This window comes from Puntigrus tetrazona, chromosome 2, assembly GCF_018831695.1.
Source record: "Puntigrus tetrazona isolate hp1 chromosome 2, ASM1883169v1, whole genome shotgun sequence".
NCBI classification, from domain to species: Eukaryota; Metazoa; Chordata; class Actinopteri; order Cypriniformes; family Cyprinidae; genus Puntigrus; species Puntigrus tetrazona.
The window spans coordinates 22,075,234-22,100,741 of record NC_056700.1 but is presented as its reverse complement, the minus strand read 5'-3'; the positions used below and the strand labels follow the sequence as shown (position 1 = coordinate 22,100,741).

The 25,508-nt window shown below is 35.4% G+C and overlaps 1 protein-coding gene across 1 annotated transcript in view; it reads right to left on the bottom strand.

Moving 5' to 3' along the window:
• gpc1b (glypican 1b) overlaps nt 1-25,508 on the bottom strand; it is a 60,234-nt gene that overhangs the window by 4,360 nt on the left and 30,366 nt on the right. Inside the window, exons 2-6 of the mRNA XM_043263870.1 lie at nt 21,199-21,357; nt 11,426-11,817; nt 1,879-2,044; nt 1,172-1,302; nt 599-715 (exon numbers count right to left, since the gene is read on the bottom strand). Of these exons, the coding sequence (XP_043119805.1) occupies nt 599-715; nt 1,172-1,302; nt 1,879-2,044; nt 11,426-11,817; nt 21,199-21,357 (965 nt within the window). The remainder of the gene's footprint in view (nt 1-598; nt 716-1,171; nt 1,303-1,878; nt 2,045-11,425; nt 11,818-21,198; nt 21,358-25,508) is intronic.

The window sequence follows — 25,508 nt, the reverse complement described above, 5'->3', positions numbered from 1 at the left end:
AAAATGTTCCTACTCAGCATATGTTGAAATTAATCATTTTGCATATTACTGAGCCCGTTCAGTTCACAGTAATATTAACCCTGTAAAGCCTACTGTGTCATATTTGATTTAGCCCTCTGAATTATTAACGTGATCAAAACTTTGCAGAAAAAAACTACACAATCTGCCACACACCTTCTGTCATCTGACTGATAATTTAAACTTTTAAGCAAGTAAAGTTTTTTCCCTCTGTAAGTATGAGTTTAATTTTAGTATGTATCATACGTGCTTTAAAAAGCCTATTTTCTGTTATTTTATATGCACTGTAAAACTGTAAAAAAGCTTCAACTTAAATTAACATTGAGTAACTTAAAATTTCAAGTTGACTAAACAACAAAAAAATATTGGTTGATATTTTAAGTTGAAACTAAATTTTTTTTTACAGTGTGTATGTATGCTTTACTGGGTTAAAAAACTCCAGAGTTCAAAGTACATTTTGGGTATATTTTGTATAATAAATGTATTTTTGTTTAACTGTGCTGGGTTGACACTCGATGTCTGATGTAAAGCAGGAACCTAATACAAGAACTACTATTGTACATCATTCAAACACACTTACCACTTTCTCCAGTTGGGCTCCTGGGGTGCCGCTCACTTCTTCTGCTGTATTTCTACCTCGTTTGATCTGATCCTCAGTTTTGGAGGTCTGAGTAGGAGAACCACATGCCTGAAACACCTGAAAAACAAAAGAGATTTCTTGTTAACTCTAGTTAAAGATATACATGAGAAAATTAATTTACTAATAAAAGATTTAACATAAAAATAATTATTGTGAAAGCGTGATATACTTATGATACACCCGAAACATTAAAGCTCTGTCATTACCTCATTTTATTCTAAATCCATAAGACTTTATTTTTGGAAAACAAATTATCAAGATATTTTTTTAAACCCAAGAGCTTTCTGACATCTCTAAAATAGCCCTAAAAACTCTAAAAACTCTTTTTTTTTTTTTACAATTTTGATAATGTTTCTTTTTTGCAGGGCCGAAACACTTTTTTTGGATTTTTATCAAAAATATCTTAATTTGTTTTTTGAAGATGACCAAAGGACAACATGAGGTGAGTAATTTATATCAGAATTAGAATTTTTGTGCAAACTATTTCCGACAAGTTTAAAGTGTAGCACTGACCTTATTGTTGAACGTGTTGAGGTTGTCTTGCATGTAGAGAATCGCTTCAGCAATGCGTTTTGGCAAAGATAGAACCACCGAATCCACACTGTAAGGCCGGCTCAGTTTGTCAACTACTTCCAGCATAGCATCTACACACAAAAACAAAACAAAAATTACATTAGGTTGACTTTCATCGAATGTACTGTATAATACATTGCAATGTCCGTTTAATTCCAATAGAAGACAAAACAGCATTTGCATTGATTCCGGAAGCATTTTTTCCATTAATTTTTCCAGTGGAGATTTTTAAGGTGAGACACTGCAGCTCCTGTGAAAAAACCTTTTTGGTTTTTCATCACAACATTTTTAGACCAGCGGAAAGAAAACATCCAAAATACACTGTTAAGTGTTTGTTTGATAGCATTTTCTCTATATTTCTATCAATCGATTTCAATTACAGTACATGTTTAAGGCCTCTTCTCAAACATTTTTCTTCTTTACTGAGCCATATATATCCACTTCAGTAAAACCACACACACAAAACTTTACATTTTTATTCCTGTCTATATCCTGAAGTTTTTTTTACAGAGGGATTTGTTAATTTGCTTGATAATATACATTTTATCCACCCCAAAAAAAAAGTCAAAAGTGATCATTTTCTGTCTGTTGATGAGAATGAGATTTCTGGAACCTAAATATGAAGGGTCCATATTAGTCCCGCCTACCTGCTAAGTTCCTCCACTCAGAGTCCAGGTCTGCTTGATTGGCGAGGCAGCCCTTCATGACATTCTTACAGTAGTTTGGGCAGGGCTTGGCCAAAGCCACACCACTACAGTGAGGACAGTATGCCATCTTCATGACGGAGTGCACACATTCAGTGCTCAGAGACACCTGCGAGACAGAAACGAAGAATTAAGAGAACAGCTGAAGCGTATTTGCACTGACTCGTGTAATCAAAGAAATTGCCCCGTGAATTGTTTTGCGTCTCACGTCATAAAAATGTGATAATTATATCCTGCGAAATAAGTCTTTGTCAGTTCCTACAGTTTCCCATGAGGTCTAAAGACGTGGGATGGCACATTGTGGTACAATTATTGCATAATACCCATGATGCTTCTCTACACAGTGTAATCCTCATGAGTCGGAAATGTCTTTCACAATATCCCCTCTTTATCAGACACCTCCACCGCTCTAATATCAAAACATGGGATTCATTTAGGGAAAACTAATGCAATTATTGGGGATGGGATAGAAAAACTTGACATTTGCGTGCATGTTTAAATGAATCTAATTTCACGCATATTGAAAGAAAAGCCAGCTTTTGTTTTGGTGTGAATAAAATGGCTGTAAATTTTTTTTTTGGTCCTAACTGCATTAGGCTACGTGAAACATTCAGTCGGAGCTGCAACGAGCAACCCTGACACAGTTTCACAAAGATGAATGTCAGAACAGCCGCATGTCGGAAAGACTTGCGTGAAGTAACCAGTCCTTAACGTTCTTAAATCAAAACTTTTAATGCAATCAGATGATGAAACATTTGCAATCGCATGCATTCCTTTGTTATCGCGTGGGAGTCGTTCAGAAAGCGAAGGAATCTTTGTGCACTTTTAGCGGTGGGTCCTTTTGGAACATAAAGGAGCTGTGTGAATAAATTTGCATTTGATTGTAAAATGTACTTTTAAATTCAAATCGAATCAGACAAGCAACCCCAGATGACATCAGTGCAGTTAATGCTGAGCTGCAGTTCTGTCATATGCATTCAGCGAGATAAAAGAAAACTCCACTGCCCATTATTAAACCTGGACCAAAACTAAAAAAGACTGAATTCTGGATGAGGATGAATTAGCATATAGCCTATTGGTAAATTTTCCCTCGCGATACTGTGGGAAATCTGTAAAACTGAACTCCAGAAAGAAAAAATCTAGTCTAATGTTTACGCAGATGACATTTAATTCATTTCTTATTACAATGACAATAGCCTGCAGGCTACATCATTATGACAGTTAGAATATAAGTTAGTCACTCGTCATCCACTGAAATGGTTTGTTTAAAAAATAAGGATTCGTTAAGGAATTAAATGCCACAACGTTTCGAGGTTGCTAGAATAAAAAAAGTTAATTCTGTTGTGGCTTTTTTGACAGAATGTAAATGGTAATGTCTTGTAATCTTCCTGTTTACCGAGCTGCTATAAAAGCAATATAAGAACTCTTTCTTTCTTCTTTGACGTATATAATGACACAAAAAGTGACTCAAAGGCACCACGTGACATATTCATGTCACTCTAAATATTAATATGCACATATACTAAATGAAGACGCATCAAGGGAGGATTTTTGTCACATGCTGAGACATAAATAACTGGACTGGACTGAAGCGAAAAAGACTTGCATCAGACTCCCACACACACACACACACACACACACACACCCTTCAGGGAGACCTGGCAGTGCTTGTTACCCGAAGGATGACTCAAGCACCCGCTCTTTAATGAGGAGAGAGGAGAAGAAGGAGAGAGAATAAGATGAGAGAGAGATACGGAGAATAGACAAATGGAGTGAATGTGAGAAGAAGGATGTGTGAAGATGCACAGGAAGCTCCGGGGAGGAGGGAAAGTGAGGAGAGAAGAAGAGAGAGAGAGTGTGAGGGAGGGAAGCGGAGAGATAGAATAAGTTGAGGGAGGATAATATGGCACATCAAAGCCTCTGAGCATCTGTGATTCATCAGATCAGAGCAGGATAGAGAGGGTTCTCAGTTCTGACACCGGACCCATGTTTGGGAGACTCTTGGACTTCGGTCTTCACTTCTGGAGCGTCTCAAGATATCAATATTTATGCATTAGTTGATTAAATCAATCTACATATTCACAATTCGCTCAATGAAGTGGTCGGCGAATTGCATACTGAACGTAATAAGAACATTGAACACTTAACAAATTTTGCTAAACATTTATATAAATATTAACAAATAATACAGCGCATTTTGCAGAATATGGCAAATCTGTTTTAATGAGCAAAATCATAGTTTATGTAAAACAAGGGAGAGTTGCTTTGACTAATGAAACTATATGCTTAAGGCACAAATGTTATATATTTTTCTTACAGCGTCACTGTCTGTATGAGTTATATAACTCTAAAGGGGCTATACTGTATGCTTATTTATTCAATATTTGTCAATTATGTCAAAATAATGAAGATGTAAATTTGGGAGGAGCTTGTTCATTTAATCCTCCTATGTTTCATATTGTATTTCACATATTCAATTTCACGTTTCGTATTTCAGATATCATGTTTCAAGAACATGTAAGCGTGCTTTGGTGACATTTCCTTCAGCATCCCTCCTCCTTTATTCGTTAACAGCTATATTATTACATAAATCTATTTAATTTTTGCTTTACTTCAAGAGGAGATCTACAGTAAGCACTTGAGCCGAGTCCGATATTTAATATGTTTATTTAATGTGCTGTAGGCAACAACGTGACCTTGTGTGACATTAATCTAATTTTGACTGAACTAGAACACGCGAGAATAACCGAGTTGTTCGTGGAATCGTTTAAAGGATCCAAATTTGCAGAAACGAGTCATAGTTTCCAAACACTAGTAGGAACTTGCGCTTAGAGATCCTAAACGTCATGGGTTCAAGATCTGAAACTTGCAGTTTTCTACCGCAGTGATTAAAAAAGAAGCAGCAGATGGAGGAAGGAGCAGAAGAAAAGCGTGTGAGATGAACTCATCCTTTATATGCAGTTAAATATCTCTGTTTATCAAAACCAAGCACTCACAGCATCTCTAGGCCTGTATTTTCCTTGCCATCCAGCCTTTGCATTCTAATGAGGACTCTATTGCACATATGCCAGAATCTATTTGGCGCCCAAATCCCAAAACAAAGGGCTTAATAGAATTAGCGGTTTAGCTAATGCTATGATAGCTAGAGGTTAATGTCAGCAACGGTGTCTAATGTAATCCTTTTATCTGTTGCCATCTTATCGCCTCACGTTATTAATTTCAGTCCCGAATCAGAGACCCCAGGGAGCAGATTACACACGTATCCCTGATTCCTTATGATTAGAAGGAACTGCTGGGATATGTGTCAGAAAAACATACCAAACAGACCACAGCAAATCTGATCAAGAGCTCCGGAGTAACGGAACAGGATACACTTGCAATATTAACTGAAAACACTTTTGGGAGATTTTTCTTGGACAGAAATTAAATGTCCGTGCACCAAACCTCCCTAACCAAAAGTAGCTTAGAGAAGGCCAGACTAAATTAGACTTAATTAAGCTTAAATAGGCTGCCGTCGACTCTGTTTATCTAAAGTGGCTTAGGAAGTATGTTGTGCGGATGGAAAAACCTTTAAAGGAACAGTACACCTAAAAAAGAAAATTCTGCCATCATTTACTTTCCCTCAAGTAGTTCCAAATCTGTATGTATTTCTTTGTTCTGCCGAACACAAAAGAAAACATTTTATTTATTTATTTATTTTTACGCATTATGAAAGTCAATGGTGACCCAAAACAGCCTTACAAACGTTCTTCAAAATATATTTGTGCTCAGCAGAACAAAGAAACTCGTATAGGTTTAGAATTACTCAAGGCTTTACTCAATGATTTTCAGAATTTTCATTTTTTGCTCACAAAGGCTGCATATATATATATAATTCATTTAATTTTTCTCTTTTAATATATTTTTATTTATTCCTGTGATGGCAAAGCTGTATTTTTAGCATCAGTACTCCAGTCACATGAATGATCTTTCTGAAATAATTCCAATATGCCGACATATGTCACTTTACAAAAGACAAATTGCTTGCGAATGGGGTTTCACAAAAGCTGGAGTCAGTATCTCTTCATGTACAATTAAATCATATGAAGTGCCGCTAAACTATTTCACACCACTGTGTGACAATTACAGAGAAGATAACTCGTTCTTTCGAGAGCTCAGACTCTGGTTAAAAATATCACCAGAGCTTATTGCTCTCATTACGCTTTGTGTGAACAATCCATAATTATAATCTGCTTTGGGGAAATTAGTAAAACCCACATGAAGCTGAAGTACAGATTTAGAGAATCTCAAACTCAAAAAAATCTCAAAAAAAAACAAAAAACAGTAACTTAGTCTGGGAGATATTCAAATTGCAATAATAATTACACAGGGGAAAAATAATAATAACAACATCCTTGCTTTCTAAAAATATATAAACATCCCTAAAACGAGCTAAACTTAGTTGAACAGCAAAATTGTGTATAATAATAATTATAGATCACAAGATATTTTTTTTTCCTTTTTTTCTCCCCATGTAAACAAGAAAATACACAGAAGTAGAAAAGAATTAAAGATAAGTGTTTATGATTCTGTACTTATTACAAGACTCTCATGAAAAAAATAAATAATAAAAAAAATGACGGTAAAATTGTGAACAGTTGTTCTGCTTAAAATTAGTTTGGAAGAACGGCATTTATTTGAAATCTAAATCTTTAGCAATATTATAAATCTCTATACTGTCACTTTTGGTGAATTTATGTGTCCCTTGCCGAACGAATGAATAAATAATCCTTTATTAATAAATAAAACTTGTGAATGGTATTCTCTGAAACTAAGTCTAACTACATAACACTTACTCAAAATCAAATGTATCTTGTTTATTGGCAATTTATCACCGTAATGATGTTTAGATGCTTTTTTTTTGCGTTGAAATTAGCAATGTTAACACGCACACATCCCAAATGACATCGTCTGAGCCACTCTCTCATTGCTTTCTTCATCCGATGGACCCTAAAAGCCCAAACAATTGCGTCACGATGCCTTGTTTCCACATTCCCAGCTGTGATGGATCTGCGTTCAAAAGCAGAAGGCCTGGTCCTGTGAGGTCCGTAGCTTTCGTCTGCTCTAGACCGTTAGCTTTTTCGCCAAGGCTCATCTTATCCAACAAAAGCCTTGTGTTTCAGAGGATTCTCGTGCTATTTATTCAGCTACGGCTGCATAATCCCTTCATCGGACACAATATTTGCTAATTATTGCTGTTTGATTACCATATTCAAACACTCTGGTATTTCCGCTTCTACCATGTATTTTTTGTATCGTGGGAGGGATATGGTATTCTTAGAAAAACAACAGAGCGCATATATAGCCATAGTATTGACGTGTGATACCATTACAGCGCTGTACTGTAATTAGCTTCGAAGAATACCACCAAAAACATATTTACAAGGGATTTTCGTAAAGACTTTCCACTTTTCTTTGATTTATTCCTTCATTAACGTATGCTTAAATTTCTTGCCAACGTCTCGTCCGTCGTCTGATTTATAAGGCTCTACTTGTTCTTCTGTCCTTAAATGGCACGTCTGATAAGGGATGCGTGTATGCGGTCGGGTCACGGCGCAGACTAGATGTGCTCTCTTTACAGACGATCTTCTCTTTAGTAATTAGAAAGAAATATGGCTGCGCTCCTCCCAGTGTGTGGAGAAAGATGTGCGGCGACTGGCCTACTTCTGAAGTCACTGGGAGCACACGTCGTCCTTAATAAAAATGAATAAAACACAGGAACGACTTGAGAGGGAAGAAAGGAAGACCAGCTGTGCTTTTGCCTTTTATTCTTTCATTTCCTTCTTTTATTTCAGGCTAATACTCCCCTAATGCTTGCTCTTTTGCTTTCTTTCCTCTAAAACTCGTTCTTCCTTTTTCATCTCCTGAATGAACCCGAGCGAGTTAGGAGTTTAGAATTCGGTGGTAGACGTCGAGCGTCGCAAAAAGGAAAAAATTTTGTCCGTAGATGTTTTTTGGACATGAGCTGGGTTTGTAAAACTATACATTTTTGATACATACTTATAAATACATTTATAAGTGTCTATGTTAAACATGAAAGGTAACACTTTATAATAACGTTCAGTTGCAAGGCATTCATGATGAACTAATCATAAACATTCGTAAGAAATTAATAAGTAATACGCTAACAATGTATGCTTTGTTAATTTACAAGTGATCAGTTAATGATGAACAAAATCTAACTATGTGTTCACAGATGATTAATAAGTGTTAATATGTTAATATGTTTATCTATGTTTTGTAGATGGAGTTATACATCATTACAAAACATAGATAAACATATCAACATATCACTTATTAATCATCTATGTACACATAGTTATGTTTTGTAAATGATTAGTTCATTAGTAACTAATCACTTATAAATGCCTTACAACTAAATGTTATGTTTTGTTTTTTTTTTTTTACCAAACAAACTCTAAGTTGCTAAGCATGAAAAAAATACTACTGGAGTAAGAAACTAAAAATAGTATTATTTATTTATTAAAAAAAAAAATGTAATTAGTTAAAATTAAATAAGATTGAAATATTAGGTGTACAATTTCAATTTGATGGAAATTTGAAATGTTGCATTGACACAAAAAAAAGAAGAAGAAATTTTTGAAAAGAATTCTGCTAAAAAAAAAAGTGTCTGGTCCCCATTGACTTCTATAGTGTTAAAAAAGAATTGCTGAAAGAAACTAAAAATATTAAAACATTTTTGCAAATTGAAAACACTAATGTGTGGAGAAAAAAAAAAGGAAAAACAATTCTTGTAGCTTAATAAAGGTTTTACTGAATAGTCAATGTGTGTTTAAAGCCTCTGGAAGGATGGCCTGGTTTACTTCCATTAAAACTGTGTTACTGAAACCACGATTATTGCTTAAAAAAAACGAATAACGGTAAATTAATTTCTCTGGTAGCTGACGTAGAGCTTAACTTGTATTAAAAATGTAACAATTCATTAAAGAAAGCGGTGAACATAATGCGCGATTAAATTATGAACGAATCCATATCCTAATAGAATGAAGGATTGATTATTTAACAGAAGCGGGGGAGAAAAATTACCAGAGATGAACTTTCTGCTATAAAAGTATGAAACGATGTCAGCTTCATTCCCGAAACAATCACTTCAAGAGTGAGAAATCAGACAGTTTGTTTAACCAAACCCTCAGAAGAAGAGAACAAAGCAAAAGTAGAACATTGGACTCCCATTGGCGCCCAGACACAGAACTGTTTCATTCTAAACCCTTCCCTCGTTTTTGTAAATCTTAGCTACATTGTGCGAATACTAATTGTGCTGATTTAATTAAATGAGAATGAAGGAACAACTTATTAATGTGCATCGCTGGAACGTTATTTTCTTGTTTAACACTGCAAAGCTGCTTTGACGTAAAGCGCCATATAAATAAATGCCACTTTAATATAAGTGTGCTGCTGTTTTAGAAAGGTGGGCGTACTACTAGGTTTTGGAATGGTTCTTTCCTCTTACTTGGTGGGGTTAAAAGACATCACTTGGTCAGACAAAACAGACCGGAACTGGCAAATCAATCATTTCCCCCACCTCCGTACACACACACACACACACACACACACACATTGCCCTTTTCAATATGCAGCGCTGGCAGTTTCTCTGTGCTGTCAACCTTGACTTACTTTGAAGAGGTCAGACACAGAGTTAGGTTCCCTTCACTACTCATTTAGATTTCAGGAGAGAAGAGAATTGAGAAGAAGAGAAGAAAAGCGGAGGAAAAGAATGAGAAGTAAACAACAGACGAACCAAAGTGAAATCAAGATGTATTCTTTATCAGCGATAATGCGATACTTATTTAAGCCTTTGTGGAACTGAGTGACTCCCTCTCTGTTTTCCTTGAATGGAAACAAGCAGCACGGTTTGGAACGCTTACCTCGGGTTTGGAACGAAACAATAGTGAGTTAATAATGACAGATCAGAATAATGTTCATTTTTGTGTGGAGTATTTCATTTTAATAGCAGTTGCAAGGAATGAAAAAGACAGAAGTATAAGAAAAATAATTTTTTACTTTTTTTTTCCCGTTAGAATCCGATATATAGTTGTTTCAAACACTTCTCTGACATAATCATTGAGAATTCGGATTCATTTTAATGAATGACTTTGTTCAGATCGTGATTCAAATAATCACAAAATAAATAATAAAATAAATAATAAAATTACTAGAAAATTCAGAAAACATCAGTTTCACGGGCTACATGCAACTATAACATTCATGTTATAATAATTAATAATAACAATAATAATTTATTACTTTATGTTTTTGTTCTTATATCAACTTTTCGATAAAACATATATTTGCACAATTTGCATTTTTTCTGTAGTTTTATGAATGAATGGTATTAATAAAACTATTATACGCGATTTATTGTGATCACAATTTATTTATTTATTCATTTTCTTTTTTCGTGCCATACTCTAATCTGAGGCTGTTCGCAAACGGAAGACGTGTTTGCGCTATTTTGAACGCAGCGCTTCATTTTGCAAAAGATGTGGGGCATTTTGCCTTTTGTGTGAATTTCTTGCATTGTGTGTAAAGCAAAAATAAATAAATAAAACTTGTCTAAACAGTTACAAAAAAATAAATCAACATCTGTTGGTGAACTGCTTTAAAAAAATATACAGGTAAGTAGCTTGCAGTTTCAGAATAGCTCCTCAAAATTAATAAGCAACTCCCCAATTCTCACTGAATGAGGTCAGGTTGGTTTGATCCATCACTTCTATTACTGTTTGGTGCTATGTCTGTGGTTTGTTTTAGGTTTCATTCCACTTAAAAGTTTTCCATGTCAGAAAATACAGGTACTTTTTTACCGGGTAGAGAAACAGGATCTTGTCTCCAAGGAATTTCGAAACAACTACCAACGGTGTTCACAAGAAACTAAATGTGTAGTTAGGATGAACCTATAAAGGCGGCATCTCTGTCAAATGCCAGCATTAATTGGATAGACACAATACTTTTGTTCCAGTGTGTGTGTTTGTACATACAGTACATTGATTGCAGGAGCCTCGGGGATATTCATTGTGCCTGGTTTTCCCGATGCATTGATCCTACGCTGTTTGCCGCTACACTTTAACACGCACCTGTGTTTGTGTGTCTGTTTGCGCTCTTGGTTGCAGTAGGAGGTATAAGTTTTGTGCATTGCCACAGGTAGGCATTATAAATGCGATGAATACCGAGAAGGAAATTATTCAGAAAATAAACAACTTTTCCAATGTCATTTTCTCTGGCCTCCGTGAAAGCTGAAATGCTGCAAAAGCGAAGAAATCCAACATGTTTGATATTTAAAGGAACGGTTCACACCAAAATGCAATTTTTATTATTAGTTATGCAGCCTCTCGCCATTCCAAACCCGTGCGCTGTTATTAAAAGTGACCATAGCATGAAGTTTGTCTTCGTGTACACTGGGGTCGTGACAAAACATTATGAGGAGTTGTCTTACCTGTGAAACCTTCCTGACCGCTTCGCCGCTGATCACCAGACCCTGCGCAAACGTTCTGGCAGCGATAACCGTGCGTGTGACTTTGGTCTTGAGCTCTCTCGGCGTGTCTCCAAACGGCTTCTGACTTTCTGACTGCTTGGCTACGCACTCCAGATACTCCTCTCCAATAATGTACTGAGGGTTTAAAGCTTTAAAGAGTCTTTCCAGCAGACGGGCCCAGAATTCGTTCAGCGCCTCTTCGAGATTGACGTTGGACCCTCGGTAGTAGCGCCGAAGGTCTGAGTACAGATCCTGAAACACCTTCGCGATTTGGGAGAAGAGAGGTCCAAACCCAGTCTGGAAAGAGGTTTGGAGCGATGCTTCAGAACGATTCAATAGCTCCAAGAAATAATCTGGAAACACACACACACAAGAACATCATTAGAGAAGCTAATCTAGTTTGGAAAGCTGAAAGATAACACTCCTAAAAAAAAAAAAAAACATTATTCTGAACCAACAAGGCAAGTAGATAATGTGATTATATATATATATATATATATATATATATATATATATATATATATATATATATATATATGTGTGTGTGTGTGTGTGTGTGTGTGTGTGTGAAATATTGGTTTTAACATATACATTTTTAAATAATTTTTTTAATATATTTTTCTTTAAGTACAACATAAACATTTACTCATAAATAAATTATATAAGCATGCAGTAATGTCTATTTTTGAATTAAATATTTTACAGATGTCAGGCAATCATTTCATTTTTTTTAATTGGGATCTTGATGAATGCACCCAAGAAATATGAGATTACTCATAACAAATGAACCCTGACATAAGTGCAAAAATAGCTTCATGTTACGCAACATAAAAAAAAATTAAAAGCCAAACTATGAAGGCCTACTTCTGCCACAGAAAAACTAAAATAAAAATAACTGCAACCTTTTTAGCTTTCTTTAAAAGAAAGAAACTAATTGTGACAAAAAAAAGTGAAAAATAAAGAGTAAAGAATTCCAAGAATAAAGTCTAAAATGTGCGATGTGTTATCAAAAAATTTAAAACATTCATACTTTATATTATTAATATTATTATTATTATTATAATTATAGGAATTTCACTATGAAATGTATCTTTGAAATAGAAGGAAGCAAACTAAAATTATACTTAATTTTATACTAAGCTTAAGCCACACAGAATCACAAGACAAACTGAAACAGTTGTATAGCATGAGCATTAACAATGAAAAAAAAAGTTTTTTCCACTCACACACACAAATGCAAAGATATCCGAGGGAAAGTCGATCGCTATGAATTGTGTTATGTAATACAGTGATATCATAAGCTCACCATAACCCAGTCACACATCAATCAATCCCGCATTACCCATGAGAGAGTGTTCAAGCACAGAAAGAAAATGGATATGAGAGTGTACAAATTCAGCCACGGGTCTGTACATTCGTAACACACACCAGAAGCACAACGAATCACAACAGTGAACCCAAACCAGGTCAAAATTAATCTTTCTAAAACCTACAGCACTTCTCCAAACCCAGAGACGTTGCACCAATGGGATTATGTCTGTGCTAATACATTCATGATGAAATACAGAGCAGCGTGCTGTAAATAAGACCTTTTTGTGTCCTACATCTGATTATGTCCACATTAATCATGCTTTTGAAATGACCAAACAAATGAATCATAAAACATAATGCGATGAAGCATTTCAAAACATCTGCATTAAACAGATCGCATGTCGTTTGGTTTTTCCAGCAGTTTTTTGATGAAATGGTTGTAACCGGACTGCAGTCTAAACCTCATCGCATTGACGTCCCCCTTCACTATAAGACCCCCGCATTCATTTTCTCTCTTCACGCTTCGATGGACACTTTTCTCACTTTTCATTTTAATAAAAGCCTCTCCAGAGTGTGTTCCCACTGATGCAGGTGAATCTGTCTTCGCAGGTTTTAGGGGTCTGCAAACGCAACGTTTTGGCCTACAGGGCGCAAGTCTTACAACCTTTGCAAGATTGCACTCTTACGATCTTAGAACCGTTGTTCTTTTCGCATTTTGAAAGGCGTAGCAACAGTTTTGATCGCAAACTAATAATAATAAAAGTATAAGGTTAATTAAACGTAGCTAAAGTTTAATATTATTTTCCTCACATTCAGTTAAATTAAAGAAAACGTACAAGCGTACGACTCATATCGGTATCGATTATTTTAATGCCTTATTAATTTAATGAGTGCCAAATTGTTTTAAATGTTAAAGAGAGGCGTGATCAAAAATGTGTGAGAAATGCTGTGTTAAATTGATCAAAAGTGACAACCAAGACATTTATGATGCTTGTGCAACTTCACAAATAAGGTTTTAATTTTTAAGAATTTAAATTAAAATAAGAAAATAAATGTACTATAGTATTTATTCATCTTTGGTAATGTTAGTTAATAAAAATACATTTGTTAATTGTTCACAGTGCAATACTAAACTAATATTAACAAATGCTGCAGAATATTATTCATTCTTCTTCACGTTAGCTAATGTTGTTAACTAATGAAACTCAATGTAAAGTGTTACCATAATGTTTTTTTTATAAGCGATATCTCTTTAAAATAAATTATGTTCTTTTAAATTGTATATGTTTTGGAATCCTGGAATAAAGTGTCACGATTTCAACAAAACAAAAAGGAAATTAAAGCAAAGCAAAATTGCAAAAGCTGCTTTCAACATTGTAATACATTACAGGAATATAAAATATAATAAATATAGTATGTACAATATATTGTAAATATTGCATTGTACAGTATAAAAAAAAAAATCTAAATCTTTTAAATTGTGCTTTATATAATGAAGCGCCAACATTTTACACAAGCTATTTGGAAAATCGTCGGGTTCCTTCATTAGAGTTCCTCCGAATCATACAGGATTGGAATAACACGGACTTGCATAAACGATGATAGAATTTCTATTATAGTGTAAACCAATCCTTTAAGTATTTTTGGGGTCAGCGTATGAGGTGAGGAAACGTCCAGACGTGGAATAAAGTGAAACTGATATCAAAAAATACAGGCCGTGAAAGGTAGATACCCAGTTCTTTATATTCCCGTCACACTCCTGTGACCCTCCACCCCCTCGCTACACCCTCTCTCTCTCTCTCTCGTTCCCCCTCTCCTCCATCTATCTCTCTGACAGGTGCGAGGGCGTAATGATATCAGCAGCGTCGTAACAGAACACGCCGGGCTGTTAATTTGCGGCCGAGTCCATGATGGAGAGACAAGCAGCTGGGGACCACAGAGTGATGGAATGAGTGGAGTGAGAGAGAGGAAGGGATGAAAGAAGAGAGGGATTTGAATGTGATTACATGTAATTGTATTTGTGCGTTCTGACAAAGCGCTGAATGACCGAATTAAAGAAGCACCAGCCCTTCATTTTATTCAGCATTTTAAATGCGCGCGCACAAACCTTTTAAAGCTGTATTAACGCGATTACTTTTCAAACACGTCACACTTTCCTAAACAACTTTTGCGATATTTTGCTAGCCGGTGACAATCAAAGGCCAGTTCACACCGGGGACAATAACTATAACCGCAACTATACTGGCATCTGAACCAACGGTCAATAAAATTCTGCTTATTATAATTGGGTGCTCCATATTTGTCTCCTGCTGCTTTAAATGCTCAAGCTCTTTAAAGTTGGGCGGATTCCGCATTGATTTTATTATTCGGCATCTAGACATTTTCTTCTTAAATTGATTCCATTGACATCGTTTCTCTTGTTATTGTTAGAGTTGCGGTTCTCGTAGAGAATTAGAGGGATTATTAAAGCTTAATAGTTAAGGCCTTCTCGAAATTCAAAGCCCGAAATTCTTTTCACACATAAAGAAATAAGTACGATCTCACATTTACACACTGCCTCCAAAACTTTCGGCCATCATAAAAAAAAATATATATATAATAATAATAATACTTAGGTTTGATTTTCTGCATTTTCAAATCTATAAGCAAGCATTTTCATTGGAAAGGAGGGCGAATATGGAAAAAAGCATCCGAAAATGTCCTTTATAGTTAAGTATAAACATTGGTGTGATTGGGCCTCATGCAAAATTGAAAATCCTGTTATTATTCATGTATGAGTTTCTTTGTCCTGTGGAACACACTCACACACGCATATTTGAATGACATATGAATACAAAGACCTGGTAACTAAAGTTTCAGTTCCCATTGATTTCCGTTTTAATGACAAAAATACAATGGAAGTCAAAGGGAACCGAAGTGGTTTGGCTTGGTTTGGTCCCTTGTTGACATTACACTCATAGGTTTTCTTTACTTTGGCCAATTTATGAGCTTTAAACAGAGAGAATGACTTCAAATGACAGTGTTAATTTGTGAAGACATTCTCATGAAAGCTGACCCTCACGAGTTTTACAAATCCATAGACACATCTTCATTGGGACTTCATTAACTTTTGTTATGTTTAAACAGAGAATGATACTGTGTAATGCTAATCACAAAACTTAACCTTTGTTTCATTTCGTTTCTTTAGAACACGGCTCTATTCCGTAAAGCTTAATAATTTCAATGCACGTAACAAATGAGGTTAACTGATTATTGGATGGAAATGGTTAAGGACACACGCATCATCTTGACCGCCATTGGCATCTCGATATAAATACTACACATAAGAAACGGAATACAGCGCACAAGCAAACTAAACTATAATTGATAGGAAGTATGTAAAATAGAATAGAACCAAATTGCAGACTTTGAATGATGCATGTTTTGGCACTTGTTTTATGACTGGCTGAGAGGTTGGTCATCTACTGTAAGCTGAGGAGGTCTGATAAGGACTTGAACCCATGTGCAGCCGATCAGAGACCCAGCCTCCACCTGCAGGTCTGTCTACACCTCGCATCAGAGATCATGCATTTGGAAATTACGTGAGCTTTATGGTCACAGAGAAGCTCTTTAAAGCACGCGTGCTCTACTTCTGAGGAGCTCGTAAACTTTGCAGCTCTGTCTGAAGGCTCTTAAATCAGACAGTGCGCCAGCTGTGGCCTGAATCTCCTCCTGATACCATACATGTCAACTGCCTGACTCAAGCCTCCACAGGTGCACACGCAGGTGTCTCTACATGTCAGTGCAGACTACGATACAATCAACATCATCCAACCAATACGTCTGTGTAGGTCGCTCACACAAATCCCTGAAACACGACCCATCAAAGTCTGTAGAGCGTTATGTTAGACATGATCATGGCGTATGGGATTAAAATCTGAGAATGGACATTCTCATAATACGTGAATACGTTATAATTTATGATTTTGCAGCAAAACACGAATTTGATTGGCAATGGCAATCATAAATCATTTCATGACGACAGAAGCAACACACTTTCAATATTTTTACGTCCGCTAGCATAGGGGTATCCTTCACATTTATTTTGGCTAGTTTGTTTGAGTTTTGTTTTTCAGTAGTTAGGGAAGTAAGATGTTTTTTTTTTTTTTTGTTTGTTCAATTAGTAATTAATATTCAATTTTATCCCATATTTAAATAAAATCCTGAAAACAAAACGTAATACAGTTTCCACAAAAATATTAAGCAACTGTTTTCAACAATGCTAAAAAAATAAATACGATTTTTTTTTTCGTTTAATAATTTTTTTTTAACAGTAATAACTGATTTCTTAATCATTTGACACTGATACACAAGGATACAATAAAATACAATTGCAATTATATTATACAATTATAATATAAAACGTTTATATTTTAATCAAATAAAAGAGTGTACATAAAAAAAGACATATTTTAGTATTTTATGCCTTCAATCAACAGAAAGACACTTCATGTTGGCATGCATTAAAACATACACAGCACTCTGAAAAATGACTGAGCATAAAGAGAGAAAACGGAATCACAACATTAAAAATTGTGGTCAGAGTTTCTCATTAAACTGTGCTAGAGTGTGTGAGGGAGAGAGACAGAGAGAAATGTGTCTGGGATCATAGGTCTGTGTCAGCGCAGGTCTTCTTCAACGTGATTTGCATGTCAACATGAAACGACCAATAAGGACACGGGACAGAGCAGCTGTCCTTGTCGCAGATGACATCATCGGAGGTGACCTCCAACAGGAAATTGTTTTCCTGGATGACTCGGGGTAATTGAAAATATTTTTTCAATATATCAACACTCGAATTGCTCAGCTGCTATTCACCCTCAAAATCATGACTATAATAAATGTATTCATAAATAATACAGTAAAATATTACCAATTAATCTGCAGTAATTCAGACACAACACGTGTGAACTGTATAAACTGAACAATGTGGTCTGATAAAATAGATTTATTACCTTCTGTGCTGCAGGTTAATTAGCTATGTTGTCTTTAACACAGACACCTAAATCTTCTGGTCTTCAGCTTAAATTTGATTGCGTTCTGAAAGCATTCTTCTATCAGTTCTGTTTAGCTTTATATATAAATGTGGGCAGATGTTTCCTGTGTGTGTTTGTGATTCGTTCAGAATGATCCCCTACAGCGAAAGGCCGTTCCTTATGAATTCCTAAACACTGAGAATCTCCTTACCCTTACAGAGAAACCAGTTCCCAGCACACACAAACACACACACACACACACACACACACACACACACACACACACACAAACACAAACAGTCATACTCCTAACATATAACAGCTCATATAACAGGCACATAACAGCTCATCATGCTCCAGTATAGTTTTAGCTGTGTTTTTAGGAAGACAAAACTTTCCTGGGGACAAACCTTTCAACACATAGAACATAATTCAAATCAAAGCCTCGTCTGAAGACAGAAAAAACTATACTGACAGTAAAAGAGGAGGAGGAGTGAACAAACGTGATGTTTGATCATATGTGGATGATAGATAGATAGATAGATAGATAGATAGATAGATAGATAGATAGATAGATAGATAGATAGATAGATAGATAGATAGATAGATAGACAGAACAACAGAGGAATAGAATTATGGATGGATGGATGGATTCATGGATGGGTGGATGGATGGAACATGGGAACAATGGATTGCTGGCTGGATGGATAGATGGATGGATGGATGGATGGATGGATGGATGGATGGACAGAAGAATAGATAGAACAACAGGAACAATAGATGGCTGGCTGGATGGATAGATGGATGACAACAATGGATAAATGGATGGACAGAAGAACAGATAGAACAACAGCAATGATGGATGGATGGATGGATGGATGGATGGATGGATGGATGGATGGATGGATGGATGGATGGATGGATGGATGGACAGAAGAATAGATAGAACAATGGGAACAACAGATGGATGGATGGATGGATGGATGGATGGATGGATGGATGGATGGATGGATGGACAGAAGAATAGATAGAACAACAGGAACAATAGATGGCTGGCTGGATGGATAGATGGATGACAACAATGGATAAATGGATGGACAGAAGAACAGATAGAACAACAGCAATGATGGATGGATGGATGGATGGATGGATGGATGGAGGGATGATGGATGATGGATGGATGGATGGACAGAAGAATAGAAGAACAACAGTGAGACAGAACAATGGATGGATATACAAATCTATAATGGATAGATCAATCAATGGATAGACAGATAAGAATCTACACGACTCTTCGCTGCCAATTTCCTCTTCTAAATTCTTTTATTATTAAGCTATTAAACTGAAACTAGAAAAATGTGAGAGAAAGAATGAACGAGAACCTGAAATCAATATAGAAATGACAGCAGCATGTGAGATTTATGATTTGAGAGTATTAGCCCCAATTTGCTGTAAATTGATCTCTTTTCCAGACAGTAAGAGATGAGAACTGGAAACAAATGTCCGTGTCTATGACAGCACACATGATTCAGAGAGCCTGTTTTATTATGTTTGCACAAAATCTTGTCACATATTGCACTGTTAATGCCTTTAGTCTTTCAAATCTTACATAAATAGCTGCACACACACAACCACAGACACACAAATACAGAAACACACACACCCCGGGAATAATCCACCATAGCTGTGTATTGTGCCAAGCATAATTGATGCTGGGAAACACACACTGACCAGATCTCCTCCCTGTGCCACAGCACTTGGGAAATAATCACAGTTCAAGCATTCTCACCACAAACACACCACATTATGTGTGTGTGAGAGAGTGTGTTTGTACACACACAGGCACACACTCAGGACTCCTGGAGGTGAACTGGCACAGATTTGCTTTAAAGCCCTAAATTGGCACTTATGAACTCCAAAACGACAGAGACGCTGACTTTTTTCAACTTTAAGTAGGTAAATCACCATCTGTACAAAAGCCCAGTAATGGAGAGAAATTTCATCAGTTTGTAACCTTCAAATTCAACAATCATTCAAGCTCTGGAAATTGCTACATATTGTGCCTGTCCTCCAATCTACTTTTCATAGTATTATAAAATGTTGTGCTTGCCCGGGAAATAAAATAATTATACTGCTATGTTTGGCCGAGCTCATGATTATGGGTGCAAAGACTTGACTTGACCGGTCATATTTCAAGTAAACAAACAAATAAATAATGGTTGCATATTTTTTATTAATAAATAATTATTATTATAACAAATCCAATGACAATCTCAACAATGATAAAGTAAATTAAATATTCCAACATTACTTGAATCAGTTTAGAAAAATAATTAATATTCCGTCTATCCTTAATTTTAGTTTGCACTAATTTAAAATAACAACAACAATAATAATAATAATAATAATAATAATAATTATTATTATTATTATTATTATTATTATTATTATTATTATTATTGTGGTAAATTATTATTATTATTATTATTATTATTATTATTATTATTATTATTATTATTATTAATAGCAAAGCCAACAGTAATGTCAATAATAATAATCCATGTATTAGTACGTTTTAATTTGTTTGTTGTTGTTTGTTGTTGTTTTTCTATCTTTAACCCAATTATATTTTTGTCTCAAATAATAATAATGCACACCACAATACTGTAGTATTGCAATACCTTTGATTGCATTATCATTATTTTTTTATGATTTTTTTTTGTTTTTATTGTTATTATTATTTTTGTTAATATTATTTCAATTTTATATGTAATTTTTTGATGAATATTTTTATGCAGCAAAAAGCACACATTTATTGCATTTAACTGTGTAAAGCATGATTTGATGTCACTGAGAAGTTGTTTGTTCTTAACAGACAGAACTAATCAAAACAAATCACACCCACACACACCAATCTACACAAAAAGCAAAAATACTGTTTAAAACGCCTACGCATGGTGAGAGAGAAAGATAAGATTATAAAGCCAGAGAAAGACAGAGAGAAAAACAAATCGACAAAATATATATATACAGACAATTTTACACAGTATCGTAGGACAAGTGAAAAAGTGATAGTGTCAAAACATTTACTTGTAGGGCTCGATCTGCTTCTCCAAATACAATCACTCAGGTAAGGGATGTGAATAACATTCACACTCACAGGCTTGAGTGCGAGTGAGAAATCCACACTGCCATTACACACACACACACAAACGCACACACACACACGCACACACACACAGAGAGACCATCTGTCTAATGTCGTTAGGAGGTTTTATCAGCGGCGCTCTGAGATATCAAGCACAGGTCTGTATAGACAAACAAACCATCAGTTTCTCAACAAGCTTTAAGGAGGACCTATTATTTTCAGTCCGATTGAAAGACTCTGTTTTGCATCATGCAACTCACCGTCGAAGCTCTTATACTGGCCGTTGAGAGAGGCCTGTAAGGTACGTCCAGACTCCTTCACCTGAGTCTCAATCTCTCGTCGGCTCAGGTTCAGAAGGTTCTCCTCCATCCCAGACGTGCAGCAGGTGTAACCCTGAGAACAAACCCGCAGGTGCTCACCTAAGACAGAGAGAGACAATTAACAATCTTACCGTGACCGTCAGTTAACTATATACAATCTCCATCCAGCCGTTTAATCATTGGTCCATCTATAACCCATAATATAATCAAAGTCTGGGGTTGGTTTTGTCATTGATCCTATGCTCGCCAAGGCTGTTTTATTTTAAAATACAGTAAAAAAAAATACAGTTCCTATTTTGAAATATACAAAAATGTGGTAAAACTTCAGTATCACATTATCCTTCAATAATACAATACACTCATTGGACAAATTCCTTTATTAAATTCATTAATGTATTCATCAACCAACCATCCATCCAACTTTATGTGCTAGTGCCCTACGCCAACCCTACCCCTTCCAAGATTTTCAAATAAACACCATATACTTTTTTTGAAGTCTTTTGAATTGCGGGGACATTGGCAGTGTCCTCATAAACACCTCTGTCATACCCGTGTCATTAAACAAATTTGTGTTCCCATAAGCCACAAATACCGAGATACACACGTGTTTGTGCTGCATATTACGATTATTACATCTTATGAAAATGTATAAAAATCAATCCCCGTTATTGAAGCTCTGAATGTGCTGGCTCTGTGAATGACAGCACAGTTACATAAGAGAGTAATGATTTTTATGGCGGGGGTTGCAGGGGAGGAGCATAAATAGTCAATGAAAATTTCCACTCAATCGACTGCTCTGTGTTTGATCAAATATCCTACTATAGAAGTGATGACACCCTCAGTATATATATATATATATATATATATATATATATATATATATATATATATATATATTCATATTATATATATATATATATATATATATATATATATATATATATATATATATATATATATATTATAAAAACAATAAGTATTATTATTTTACTCTTTTTTTAATTACAAACGATACATTATTGAAAAATAAATTATTATTATTGTTGGCTCTCTTCTTAAATGAACTGTAAACACACAATATTACAGAGAGACTCATATTTAAGCAATAAACATTGGTTGGAAGTAAAAAAAATAAATTTTATCGCAGCTTTTCACTTCATAAGACATTCATTGATGGACGGGAGCACTTGTGGATGTTTTTATCAGCTGTTTGGACTCAATTCTGACGGCACCCAGTCACTGCAGAGATAAAGAAACAAACTTTCTACATCTTGAATGGCCTTAGAGGGAGTTTTCATTAAATGTTCATTTCTAGGCTAATGTTTGTTCCTTTCTGCTCTTTTGAAACATTTTTGTAAATTAGCAAAATCGCATCGTTCTTATATAACACTATCTTGGTCCATAGAGATGTGTGTATTTGTGTTAGTGTGTGCATCTTGTGTGGTTTGTCAGGATGGTTGTCAGTGTCAAAAAACGCGAGTGTCTACCTGTGAAGTGTGTGTGTGCACGCACATGTGTGTTTGTCAGCGGGTGAGAGCACACACTGTCAGAGACAGGATTCTTTTTCTAAAGTGCTGGGCTGTCAGCCATTTCTATCCTGAGCCTTTTCTCCAGTCCAAGGACAGAGAAAGAGAAAGACTCCAGCAGCACAGTTCATTTTCCACTATCACATATAAAAGCACACTACAAACAGATGGAATTTAATGCGGGTCTTATCAGACCTTAATGTTACTGCTCGATATGGTTTACAGCCACTTGAACACTCGATGAATCCCACACAACCAATGTGTTTGGCCTCTAACATCCAGTGCAACACAAAGAAAACAGAAAACATGAAACTGACAATATATGTTGCTCTGGATATGACTGGCGAATTAGTATGAGAGGGAAGGGATTTATTGTGATGTATTTTGTGAGGCTGTGGCCTGTACACAAATTAAATTAAATTAAATTAAATTAAATTAAATTAAATTAAATTAAATTAAATTAATTAATAACATTTCATTATTTTATAAAATTTAATAATTTAATTTAATTTAATTTAATTTAATTTAATTTATATTTTATTTTATTTTATTTTATTTTATTTTATTTCACACTATGGAAAAAGTTGAAAATAAAATAAAGTATGAAAAGTAACGGGCATTCCAGTCATAAGAAAATAGTAAGAAAGAATTAGTTTATCCTAATTAAATATTGATTAAACTAATGTTGCTTTTATAAATTAAAAAATAACGTGTAAAATACAAACACAAGATTTATTGAGATTTATCGTTATCATTTACCTTTTAATGTTTTATTTAACAGTCAGATTTATATATGCACACAGGAAAAATGCACTGTTGCAGAGGTGGCAAAACATTTTCTGTGATCTTTTGGCAGTTGGTATTCAGAGTTTTGGCTGCAGCAACCCCTGTTCGATTCAGGCTCACGGTGTGCTTGCTAAATTACCCCTCAGAGATCAATAAAGCACATCTCTCAGTAAAGTGAGCTGGGCTGGAGTTCTGTCCCGCCTCAATAAATTAGAGTTAATATAAAATAGATTACCGTGTAGGTAAAACTGGAAACATATAAACATCTTGTAAACATCTTCTGCTTTCTGCCTACAGGTGGTGAAAACTAAAAGGAGGGAGAGAGAGACCTTATGTGACCCCTAATAAAAGCATTTAAATTGGTGAGTAAAGCCGGTGGTGTTTTTTCCCCTATAAAGTCTCACATGGCCCACTAAAACACACACACATAGGGAGACTAGAGATTGAAGAAAGACCAATTCACAGACCATTAACTTATCAGAGAACTCTAGGGAGGAAAACTCCTATTAGAATCCAATTAGACTACAGAATGAGTATCCAAAAAAACCCTCTAACTGTGTTTGTGGGGTGTGAGTGTGTGTGAAAGAGAGAGAGACTGAAAGAGATGAGTGAGTTAATTTTACCAGGGAGAGGAAGGAAATGTTCGCTTTAATCTATTCACCTCAAAAGCAGTTATACAGATAAAACATCAAATTAAACACACAAAGCCTGCACACAGTATGAGAAGCAGTAACTATATAGCATCGCCACATTCAAGAGGAAGTTATTATGGATATCTGTCTTAAAGAAAACCCTCGGAGGAGGACATTTATGTGCATTCCCAGAATGCGTTTTCTCCCTGCCTTTTTGCCATGGGAATGTACACTATCTTTCAAAAGTTGAGTTGGAAAGTCTTTTATGCTCATCAAGACTAAGTTATTTTACTTAAAACATACCTTAAAAACTGTAATTTTGCCAATTATCAACATCGAAAACTTTTTTTGATATTTCAGGATATCTTTGAATAATAGAAGGTTTAAACGATCAGCGTAATGAAAATAAAAATATGAGTTTCTTTGTTTCTCCCCTGTTGCAACCTGAGGGGGTAAGACACAAAATAATAGTCATAAAATAAGTGGTTGGAAAAAAGCAGCATATGCTGGTTAGGTAGGTTTTGATCTAATTATATATTTCCACTCAGGTATGTAAAAATAGCTTGGTTTTGCTAACCACTAAACACATGACTTCCTGTGTTATGTAGTCCTTTTCACCTCCATGAGCCTTTCAAATATTTTGCAGTAAACAGTTATTGCTTTCAATTTCCCAACTATTTCATTCTTAGCATTGCTACAAGTACACTGCACAAACCTCTAGACAGTTAGCCTAGCATTTAGCCTATACACATCCTGAGGAGGATGCTTATGCAAGTTGCCTGTTTTTGCTGTTTCTAAATGTAAAGCCTGTTGTTTTCAGTGTATAAGGACAACATTTAGCAGCTGTTTTAATTTCAGCACATTACTTAGCTGTGATTGTAGGAACATCATGATTGACGCTAAAGTCAATGCAGGCTAAAGAGAAAACGTATGTGCATAATGTCTCACGTACAGTACACACAAGAAGCTAGAATCAGCGACACTTTATCTGATATGAAACATTTACCACGCTAGCTCTTCACAATCAATACGAGTCAAGAGCCCTCGTAGCAAAACACAATCGCGTTTCAGAGGTATCTGATAAATGAGTTTGCCAGTGGCGTGCGCTTCTCTTAATGATCCACCGCAAATAACTACAAATGTGGAGCTGCGTGTCTTGCATTAATGAGGGCATCTGATGTCTGGGAAAAATGGGAAGCGTCCTCTGATAGGTCCTGTAGGATGTGTGTGAATGAGTTAAGCTATAACTACCTGCAAGGTTTGGGGTTGGTAAGATTTTAAGTGTTCTTTGCACACAAAGCTGCAT